This window comes from Myotis myotis, unplaced genomic scaffold (genome assembly GCF_014108235.1).
Source record: "Myotis myotis isolate mMyoMyo1 unplaced genomic scaffold, mMyoMyo1.p scaffold_m19_p_13, whole genome shotgun sequence".
Classification (NCBI taxonomy): Eukaryota; Metazoa; Chordata; class Mammalia; order Chiroptera; family Vespertilionidae; genus Myotis; species Myotis myotis.
Genome location: NW_023416317.1, coordinates 42,907,905 through 42,918,321, shown reverse-complemented (window position 1 = coordinate 42,918,321; position 10,417 = coordinate 42,907,905). Strand labels below are relative to the sequence as shown.

The window sequence follows — 10,417 nt, the reverse complement described above, 5'->3', positions numbered from 1 at the left end:
GTTCTGTCTTTGATAATGTTTGTACATTTCTGCCTCACATAAAGAATGGAATTGAAAGTTTTTAGATATGGTTTTACAAAGCATGTGAAATGTCTAAATAGCTGTTCATTAAAAATAGAGGAGGCCATTAATATAAGAGAAAATTTATATAAATTGCTTTAAGTTACATAAGCAAATGACAATGTGAATAGTTACATTTCCTGTTGAGAAATATATGAAAAATATAAATAGTGGGATAACAGTATTTAGGTTTTTCCATCTCTATATGCTATTGTGTTTCAAAATTTAAAATCATTTTAATCACAATGTTTTTGATAAAGCTTAGAATTGCAATTTGAATTTTAAGACTTGAAATAACCTGACCACAGAAGCCAACTTTATCCCAGTACATCTCCAGTCCTAATTGAAAAGTGATGAAATAGTTGAAAGTCTATGTAGTGTGTGAATAACTATTATAATCCAATTAGAAGTAGAGCATCACAAAGGTTTCAGTCTAATCTGTCCCTTCAGGGTCCATAATGAAAATATAAATGTGTAATTTATAAAGTAATTTTCTTCAAAGCGTCTACAGTACACTCACTTATTATACAGAGCAGCTTATAAATTGTTAGATTTTGGTTTGAAATGTAATGTGTTACTTATTGAGTGATTTTTAATTAACTGATTTAAGAATTTTAATTCTAGAAACCAAATTCTGTGCCATATTGATATCGTATAATTGCAAAATGTCCTCAAACTTTTTTATTCTAAGTGGCCTATCATTTATAAACAAGAAAATAACAAGGATGGCTTCACATGGAAACTTATATCAATTTTTCAGGGTTGCAGTATTAAGAATACTAGTCATAAAATGTATTACTTGATTTCATTCATCCTTTGCCTGAGATAAAGTGTTTCATGTGGGAAACCTTTAGCCTTTTTAATAGACAGTTTCAAACATCCATTTTAAACTCAAAAGAATATCTCAGATCTCATCTATATTATCTGAATAGCATACATACATAAACAATGTTCACTGTTCACCATATATTTTCTTTTGTCTTTCTATTATCTTACTCACTTATTCAGGCTTGTCTGTGATTAATGGAATTGGTGTCAGATTCTGGAATTTATTCTGACCAATGAACACAGCTGACTCAAGGGAGTAGAATCTCCTGCCAATAACAGAACAAAACACAATATGCATAAAACTAATACAAGACTCCAGGCGTTAGCTGAAGGAAGCAACTACCTGTGTAATATGAAAGCAGCAGAAACTATTTCTCATGTTGTTGCATAGGCTGTAGCAGCTGTATATTACATCTAATCTCTAATGTAGCTGACTGGTTTGCCTTTAAAACCAAGATTGGAAATTTTACTATGTAAAGAAAATAAGTCGTATGAGATAAAGGCTTGGATAATGTTATGAACACTGCAAAGAAATTAAAATTATTTTCATGTGAAGTGGAGGTGAAATTTGTTGATTATATATTCCAAGGTCTGGAACTAAATGTTTGTTGTTCATTTTAATTCATATAACAGACATTTATCTTGTTAAACTAACTTCTTTTGAGTGGAGAAAATGCTTTTCCATCTAAACAAAAAGGTAGCTATCAAAACAGAAAGTCAGTGGTTAATGTTCTTGGCAGTTTAAAGTGCTAAATAAATGTTGTGTAAGATTACTTAGAAAGATTAACCAAAAATTATTTGTACCCAGCCTTAAGTATTTTTAATGTATACTTAATTTTTAAATGTATACTTTATCATCTCTGTTCTAGGTAAGATGCAAAAAGAAATGAAAGAATGGCCCATCTGTAGCTTATAAACTTGCTCCAAAGAGCTTCCCTTGAAAATTTCTTTATCTTCAGATTTTTATAACAATATCCCAATTCTGCATATCCATACCAATGAAGAGAACACAGCTAACAACAAATAGCCACTCATCCCTTCCTCTTGATCCCCTATTAGCTAAAACAAAATTTACATCTCTAAAAGGAAACTGAGGTTCTGTCAAAATGGAACCTAATTCATAAGCAGAGCAGGGACACCTATGTGAAACATTAGAAAACCAAAATAGGGGGAAATTCAAACTTTAGAACTAAGGGACTGAATCATGTGAAAACAAAGTAATGATCATATCCAGATAGCCTACCTGGGGAAGGTAGATCTTGGCAAAAAATCTGTGGATTGTCACAACAAAATAATACCAGCAGAGGCACGAATGAGCAAGCAAGACAAGAACTGAGGCAGGTATATAATTGTAGATGTAGACTTGAGAGTGCATAAGCATGGATAGTCTAAAAGCTATGAACAATAGTTTAGTTTTTGACATAATAAAGAAGGATGAACTTAAATATCTAGTACCTAGGGGGAAAGTAGCATCTATAAGTGAATTTTCCATATAAAATTGAAGTTGGCCACTCTGATTCAAATCAAATTATAAAATAGCCACATATTATATATTTCACTAACTTTTTAAAGTAAATGTTTTGCCTTTAATTAAAAACAAAAATTAGTCCTGTGCTTTAGGAAACGCACCAATAAAAAATGCCAACCCTATGCTATGTGACCTCTAGGCTTCTATATTTGTTTTGCTTTTTTCTGCTCTAGTAATCTCCCTCCTTTTGATCTGTGGCCTGGGAAAATGTGTTTTCTTTGGGTTTTAAATAAGAGTAAAATAGTTCTTTGAGTGATTCACTCGAGAAAAGTGTGGAACATTAACTATTGGTTCTTTAGGGTCCTCTTTAAGTTCTTTAAAAATGTCAGATCTATTTCAGTGGTGTTGGGGACAAATTTAAATCTTGTCCTTGTAGTCATTTCTATTTGGGATTTTAATGAGAACTGTAAACATATATAAAATGTACTTACCTGGAAACTGGTTGCAATAGCTGTAGTAAAGTTAATAGTTCATGGGGGTGGGGGAGCAACTTTTAATATAAAAGCTCAACCTGGGACCATATTATTACATTGAGACAGAAAAATTTTACGTTCATTCCAGAAACCATTATTATGTTATAAAATGGTCATTTAGGTTTATAAAGAAGACCTTTCTTTAAAAAGATTAAAGTATTTTCAGTAGCCAAATTAACAGGCCAAGGAATATAGTGATACATTTAGAAAAATTTTCATCAAAGATGTTTAAAATTAATTTTTACATACTTATCTACCATCTATATTTCCAAATAAGCCTTTAGTAATAATAACAATAACTAGCCATTAAAGAGCATTTACCATGTCCAAGGCTCTAGTCTATGTACTTACACTACTCAGTCCTCACAATAACTGTATGAGACTTATTACCAGTTGTATAGCTAATAAGTGGAGAACAAGGAAGGATTCTGTTTCATAGTCACTCTGCTGTACTTCCTAGTTACTAACACCTTTGATGGTTGTCCATTCCTGTTTTCCTTTAGTTACTTCAGGTCCCATGATTAGCCTTCACTCTACATTGATAGAGAGTAAGATAAGATCTATATAGAATCCTAAAAATTAGTATAACTAGAGTTGTGGAAAATTTTTGAAAAATCCATAATGACCAGGCAAACTATGTCCCATTTCACTATTTATTTCTATCTCATTTAATAAACTTAACTTTAAAATTTTTTTAAAAAAACTTTATTTCAGATAAAATTAGTATTTCCATAATTTAGGATAAGCAGACACACTTCCTTGAGACCATTAAATTAGGTAATTGTGATTTCCATGAATAAAGTTAGTATCATGTGAGTATTTGCCTACATGCTTGTTGGAAGCTTCTGTAGCCTTTTCTTGGTAGGAATTCCAGTTTTTCTGAATTCTTCCCTTTCCTTCAGGTATTCCATTTTACATTCTTCATAAAAAGCAGGATCAGTATAGCTATAAGAAAGAAATGAATATCTTTTAAAGTGAATCACTCTGCAAGTATTTAATATAGGCTTACTTTAATAACATTCAGATATCCAGTTCATCAGGCACAAATATTAGTAGTAGATTTTAACAGCTGAAACTAAACTAATATTGAATGTCAATTGCAATTGAAATTAAAAAAATTTTTTTCAAAAGAAGATTTTTAGTAATGGTCATAAATTCACTGTAAACATTACTCCACCAAACTAATTAAAGACCAGAAAAATAAAAAGACCTAATGGTAACGGCACTATCCCAGGATATAATGAGAAGCACACTCACTGCCTATCCTTAAGGAGCCCATGGTATTACAGAGCAGACAGGTAAAGAGTGAATTATAATTAAGTATACAAAGTGCTGTGGTAGAGGTATGGCCCAGTGCACCATGGAAAGATGGGGAAGAAGTGAGGAAGGGGGAGATGTCAAGGGGAAATGCTTGAGCTGCAGTTTGAAGGACCATCAGAAATCCTATAGAAGGTACGTATGCAAAGGCAAAGAGATGAGGAAAAACTATGATGCATAAAGAACTGTAGGTAACTTGGAACCACTATGGCAGATTATGCACATAGGAGTAAGGGCCTGAGATGTAGCTAGAAAAGGCAAGAACAAAATCCTGATGGTCCATTTATGCCATAGTAAGAAGTTAAAATCTATCCTGAAGATGATGGGGCACTATTAGGAGAGCAACTGTAAGGTCAGCTTTGTGTCTTAGATGAATCTGACTGCATGCAGCAAAGTCAGAAGCAGGATATCCAATAAATAAACTATTATAATGACCCAGACAAGAAATGATGAGGGCCTAGGCCAAAGGAGGAGCAGCTGTGATGAAAAGGATGCAATGGATCTGGGGAGATTTGGGAAATGAATGAATCAATAGGAAATAACCAATTAGAGTTAGGAGACAAGAAAGATACTAGACAACTGTATAATTCACAAAGACACATAATGCAGAGTAAAAGTAGCTGAGTTCAGTTTTGTGCCTGAAGAAAGAAGCATAGAAATGTCGGGAGGAGAACCAAGATGGCGGCATAGGTTAACGCCGGAGTTTGCTGCTTTGAACAACTACTTCAAAAGTGAAACCAAAAAACGGAAGGGACATCACCCAGAACTACAGGAACGCTGGCTGAGTGGAAGTCCTACAACTAGGAGGAAAGAGAAACGCATACGGACACTCAGAGGAGGCACAGTGCTGAAGTCAAATTCTGAGGTGCGGAGTGCGCGGAGCGGGCTGGCGGCAGAGGGCACGGTTGGCGTTTTCAATCGGGAGGGAGTCGCAGACTCTGAGCTCCAGATCCGGGCGAGTCTCTAGGGACCCAGACTCAAACGGGAGAAGCGGGATTGTCTGGCTTCGGTCAGAGCGAGTGCAGCTTTCTCTCTGAGCTTTGCAGCGGGTGCTGGGACTCAGAGAGGCAGAGCCCCTGGGGACAGGACTGAGTGCCACCATAACTGCTCTCTCCGACCCACCCTGTTGATCCTGTTCGACCCGCCCCGCCCAAGCCCTGCACAGAGGCATTTGCCGGATAGCCTCAGGCAAAGGCTAGATTAGCACCTCCCTAGAGGACAGAAGTTCTCTCACTGCTGACACAGCTGATTCTCATAGCCACTTGGCCTGGAGGTCAAACCCTCCCTGGAATTAGCTACAACAATCAAGATTTAACTATAAGACTGCGAACAAAGACCACTAGGGGGTGCACCAAGGAAGCATAACAAAATGCGGAGACAAAGAAACAGGACAAAATTGTCAATGGAAGATATAGAGTTCAGAACCACACTTTTAAGGTCTCTCAAGAACTGTTTAGAAGCCGCCGATAAACTTAATGAGATCTACAAGAAAACTAATGAGACCCTCGATCTTATATTGGGGAACCAACCAGAAATTAAGCATACACGGACTGAAATAACGAATATTATACAGACTCCCGACAGCAGACCAGAGGAGCGCAAGAATCAAGTCAATGATTTGAAATGCGAGGAAGCAAAAAACACCCAACCGGAAAAGCAAAATGAAAAAAGAATCCAAAAATGCGAGGATAGTGTAAGGAGCCTCTGGGACAGCTTCAAGCGTACCAACATCAGAATTATAGGGGTGCCAGAAGATGAGAGAGAGCAAGATATTGAAAACCTATTTGAAGAAATAATGACAGAAAACTTCCCCCACCTGGTGAAAGAAATGGACTTACAGGTCCAAGAAGCACGGAGAACCCCAAACAAAAGGAATCCAAAGAGGACCACACCAAGACACATCATCATTAAAATGCCAAGAGCAAAAGATAAAGAGAGAATCTTAAAAACAGCAAGAGAAAGAAACTCAGTTACCTACAAGGGAATACCCATACGACTGTCAGCTGATTTCTCAACAGAAACTTTGCAGGCCAGAAGGGAGTGGCAAGAAATATTCAAAGTGATGAATACCAACAACCTACAACCAAGATTACTTTATCCAGCAAAGCTATCATTCAGAATTGAAGGTCAGATAAAGAGCTTCACAGATAAGGAAAAGCTAAAGGAGTTCATCACCACCAAACCAGGATTATATGAAATGCTGAAAGGTATCCTTTAAGAAGAGGAAGAGGAAGAAAAAGGTAAAGATACAAATTATGAACAACAAATATGCATCTATCAACAAGTGAATCTAAGAATCAAGTGAATAAATAATCTGATGAACAGAATGAACTGTTGATTATAATAGAATCAGGGACATAGAAAGGGAATGGACTGACTATTCCTGGGGGGGAAAGGGGTGTGGGAGATTCGGGAAGAGACTGGACAAAAATCGTGCACCTATGGATGAGGACAGTGGGTGGGGAGTGAGGGCGGAGGGTGGGGCGGGAACTGGGAGGAGGGGAGTTATGGGGGGGGAAAAAAAAGAGGAACAAATGTAATAATCTGAACAATAAAGATTTAATTTAAAAAAAAAAAAGAAAAAGAAAAAAAACAAAAATAAATAAATAAAATAAAACTGACTTTTGGAAAAAAAAAAAGAAGAGGAAGAGGAAGAAAAAGGTAAAGATACAAATTATGAACAACAAATATGCATCTATCAACAAGTGAATCTAAGAATCAAGTGAATAAATAATCTGATGAACAGAATGAACTGTTGATTACAATAGAATCAGGGACATAGAAAGGGAATGGACTGACTATTCCTGGGGGGGAAAGGGGTGTGGGAGATGCGGGAAGAGACTGGACAAAAATCGTGCACCTATGGATGAGGACAGTGGGTGGGGAGTGAGGGCGGAGGGTGGGGCGGGAACTGGGAGGAGGGGAGTTATGGGGGGGGGAAAAAAAGAGGAACAAATGTAATAATCTGAACAATAAAGATTTAATTTAAAAAAAAAAAAGAAAAAGAAAAAAAACAAAAATAAATAAATAAAATAAAACTGACTTTTGGAAAAAAAAAAGAAGAGGAAGAGGAAGAAAAAGGTAAAGATACAAATTATGAACAACAAATATGCATCTATCAACAAGTGAATCTAAGAATCAAGTGAATAAATAATCTGATGAACAGAATGAACTGTTGATTACAATAGAATCAGGGACATAGAAAGGGAATGGACTGACTATTCCTGGGGGGGAAAGGGGTGTGGGAGATGCGGGAAGAGACTGGACAAAAATCATGCACCTATGGATGAAGACAGTGGGTGGGGAGTGAGGGCGGAGGGTGGGGCGGGAACTGGGAGGAGGGGAGTTATGGGGGGAAAAAAAAGAGGAACAAATGTAATAATCTGAACACTAAAGATTTAATTTAAAAAAATGCATAATCATAGTGGGAAAGAAAAAAAATATATATATAAAAAAAAAAAAAAGAAATGTCGGTCAACAGGAAGTAACTGAATCTATGAGTGAAAACTGAGCTTTCTCAGATTTAAGAATGAGGAGAGAAATAGGGAAGCAAATTTAAGGAACAGGTTAAGGGGGGGAAAGGCAAAGAATTAGCTAGAGACGTTAGGAAACGGGAAGCCAGATAGAAGGGAATTTTATGAGATTACCAGCGAGGTGAAGTAAAAGAAAGGACTGAAAAGAGATTCAATTTGGCTACCATGAACCCACTAGAACAGTGGTTCTCAACCTTGGCTGCACATTAGAATCACCTGGGAATCTTTTTAAAATCCTGATGTCTGTGTCTCATCCTCTGGAAATTCTGTTTCTTTGTTACTAATGTTGTGGCCTCAACCCATAACAAAGAAACAGAATTTCCGGAGGATGAGGCCCAGAAATCAGGATTTTAAAAAGATTTCCAGGTGATTCTAATGTGCAGCCAAGGTTGAAAACCACTGTACTAGAACCTTTAGGAAGAGCAGCTTCAATGGAGTGAGGACAGAAGTCAGACTGCAGTTTATTGAATTCATGAAGATGAGATAGGCAGAAACCAGAGCACAAACAATGCTTCAAGATGTCACTATGAAAAGATGAGAGAGCATAGTGGTTACATCCATTTTATAGAATGTCAATAGTAACTAAAGCAGAGCACTGTCTTACTCAAAGATGAAAAATACTATTTCTTAACTATAAACCCATCTATAATATATTCTGTAGATCAACCTCTTCATGAAATTGATTAAATCACATGAAAAATATGCTTTTCACAATGGAATACTGCGCTGCTATAAAAAAGAAGGAACTTTTACCATTTGCCACAGCATGGATGGAACTGGAGAGCATTATGCTTATCGAAATAAGCCATTGGGAGAAAGATATATATCACATGATCTCACTCATATGTGGGATATAATGATCAACATAAACTGATGAACAAAAATGGATCCAGAGACAAGGTGGCACTGAGCAGACCTTCCAACCTCGGGGAGAAGGCAGGGGAGGGGGGCGGTTAGAGATCAACCAAAGGACTTGTATACATGCATAGTAGCATGACCAATGGACACAGACATTGGGGGCGGTGGGGGCTTGCCTCGGGGGTGCAAGTGGTGGTGGGGGTTAATCGGGGGAAAAAGGAGATATGTAATACTTTAAACAATAATTAAAAACAAAACAAAAAGAAAAACATGCTTTTGTTTACTGACCTCATATATTTAATCAGATACAATGCTGACCCACATAACTTAAAGAAACACTTTATAAATATGTTGCTTTTTTTAAGAATAATGTTTAACAAATTGATATTTTAGACTCAGCTTAAAAATATGATGGATTGAAGGGGTACAGAATATATTACATTGAATGAGTTAAATAATAAACTCTTACCTACTACATATACTCCATACACATACACAAAGACACACAAACACTGAGATAACTACTTACTAAGAGGTTAGACATTCTTTTAATGCAGAATTTTCTTTCCGGCATTTTACTACCATAAGCATTCCAGACTCCTTGCAACATTTGGTAAAATCTGAAATAAAACATTTGGAAAGAAAAAAAAAATTTGTAATTATATCCACACAATTTCTGACAGATATAATTTAACATCTATTACCTAGACTGGTGGTTGGCAAACTGCGGCTCGTGAGCCACATGCGGCTCTTTGGCCCCTTGAGTGTGGCTCTTCCACAAAATACCAACTTCTGCGCATGGGCCACAAAGTTTCAATCGCACTGTACATGCACGTCCACATGTGGCATTTTGTGGAAGAGCCACACTCTAATTGCCAAAGAGCCGCATGTGGCTCGCGAGCTGCGGTTTGCTGACCACTGACCTAGACTGTGCTTGGCACACAGCACATGCTCTACCAAAGACAGGTACAAGAATGAAAGGCAGAATGAGATGAGTGTCATTTACTTTGTGGAAACAAAGAGATTTGAAAAGAGGAAGAGAGGATGACCTCTAAGATAGAGTGAGGAGACAGATGGGATGCAGAGAAATATGATTTCTAAGCGGGAAAAGGATATTCTAGAAGAAATGAGTAAGAAGAACAAAAGGAAAGCTGTTTCCGCCCAGCCATCGTGGCTCAGTGGTTGAGCTTCAACCTATGAATGTTGATGGTTCAATTCCCAGGGTCAGGGCTAGATCTTCAGTGTGGGGGATGCAGGAGGCAGCTGATCAACGATTCTCGCTCATTACTGAAGTTTCTATATCTCTCTCTCCCTTTCCCTTCCTTCCTGAAATCAATAAAAATATACTTAAAAGTAAATAAAAAAGGAGCTGTTTCTAGACATGGGCATCTGGTGTCCAGTCTCTGCATGTCTTCTCTTGATGCATAAAAGCACCCCTTTCTTGTTTTTTTAATCCTCACCCGAGGATATAGTTTATTGATTTTTAGAGAGAGAGGAAGGGGAAAAGAGGGAGAGAAACCTTAAATTATATCATCCTCACAAAGAATTAACTAGATAAAAAATTAACTTTTTCTGACTATCTTTTTTAACTCGTAATAAAAAGTTATCAAGATTTCCTTTTCTTGAGCTGTGTGTTACTCATTTAGTTACTAAGGAATATAATTTATAATTATTTTAAAGCAAGCAGGTAATTTCAGGAGACTCCATGAAAACACATAATATGTCACAAAAATATTTTTTAAATCACAAACTGGAAATGATGGAGGTTTGTTAAGTGCATAAAAACTCATGAGAGGGACTTTGCTGGGACGAGAGCCTTA

The 10,417-nt window shown here is 36.8% G+C and overlaps 1 protein-coding gene across 4 annotated transcripts in view; it reads right to left on the bottom strand.

Annotated features, from left to right (window-relative positions):
* Positions 1 to 10,417, bottom strand: part of CMC1 (C-X9-C motif containing 1) — a 72,039-nt gene that overhangs the window by 4,692 nt on the left and 56,930 nt on the right. For 2 of the 4 annotated variants that reach the window (XM_036332816.1, XM_036332819.1), the window contains 3 exons: positions 9,127 to 9,217; positions 3,718 to 3,834; positions 1,061 to 1,154 (listed from right to left, as the gene is read on the bottom strand). In XM_036332816.1, the coding sequence (XP_036188709.1) occupies positions 1,061 to 1,154; positions 3,718 to 3,834; positions 9,127 to 9,217 (302 nt within the window). Of the gene's footprint in view, positions 1 to 1,060; positions 1,155 to 3,578; positions 3,835 to 9,126; positions 9,218 to 10,417 lie in introns of those variants that run through there. The other 2 variants (XM_036332817.1, XM_036332818.1) reach the window with 2 other exon arrangements.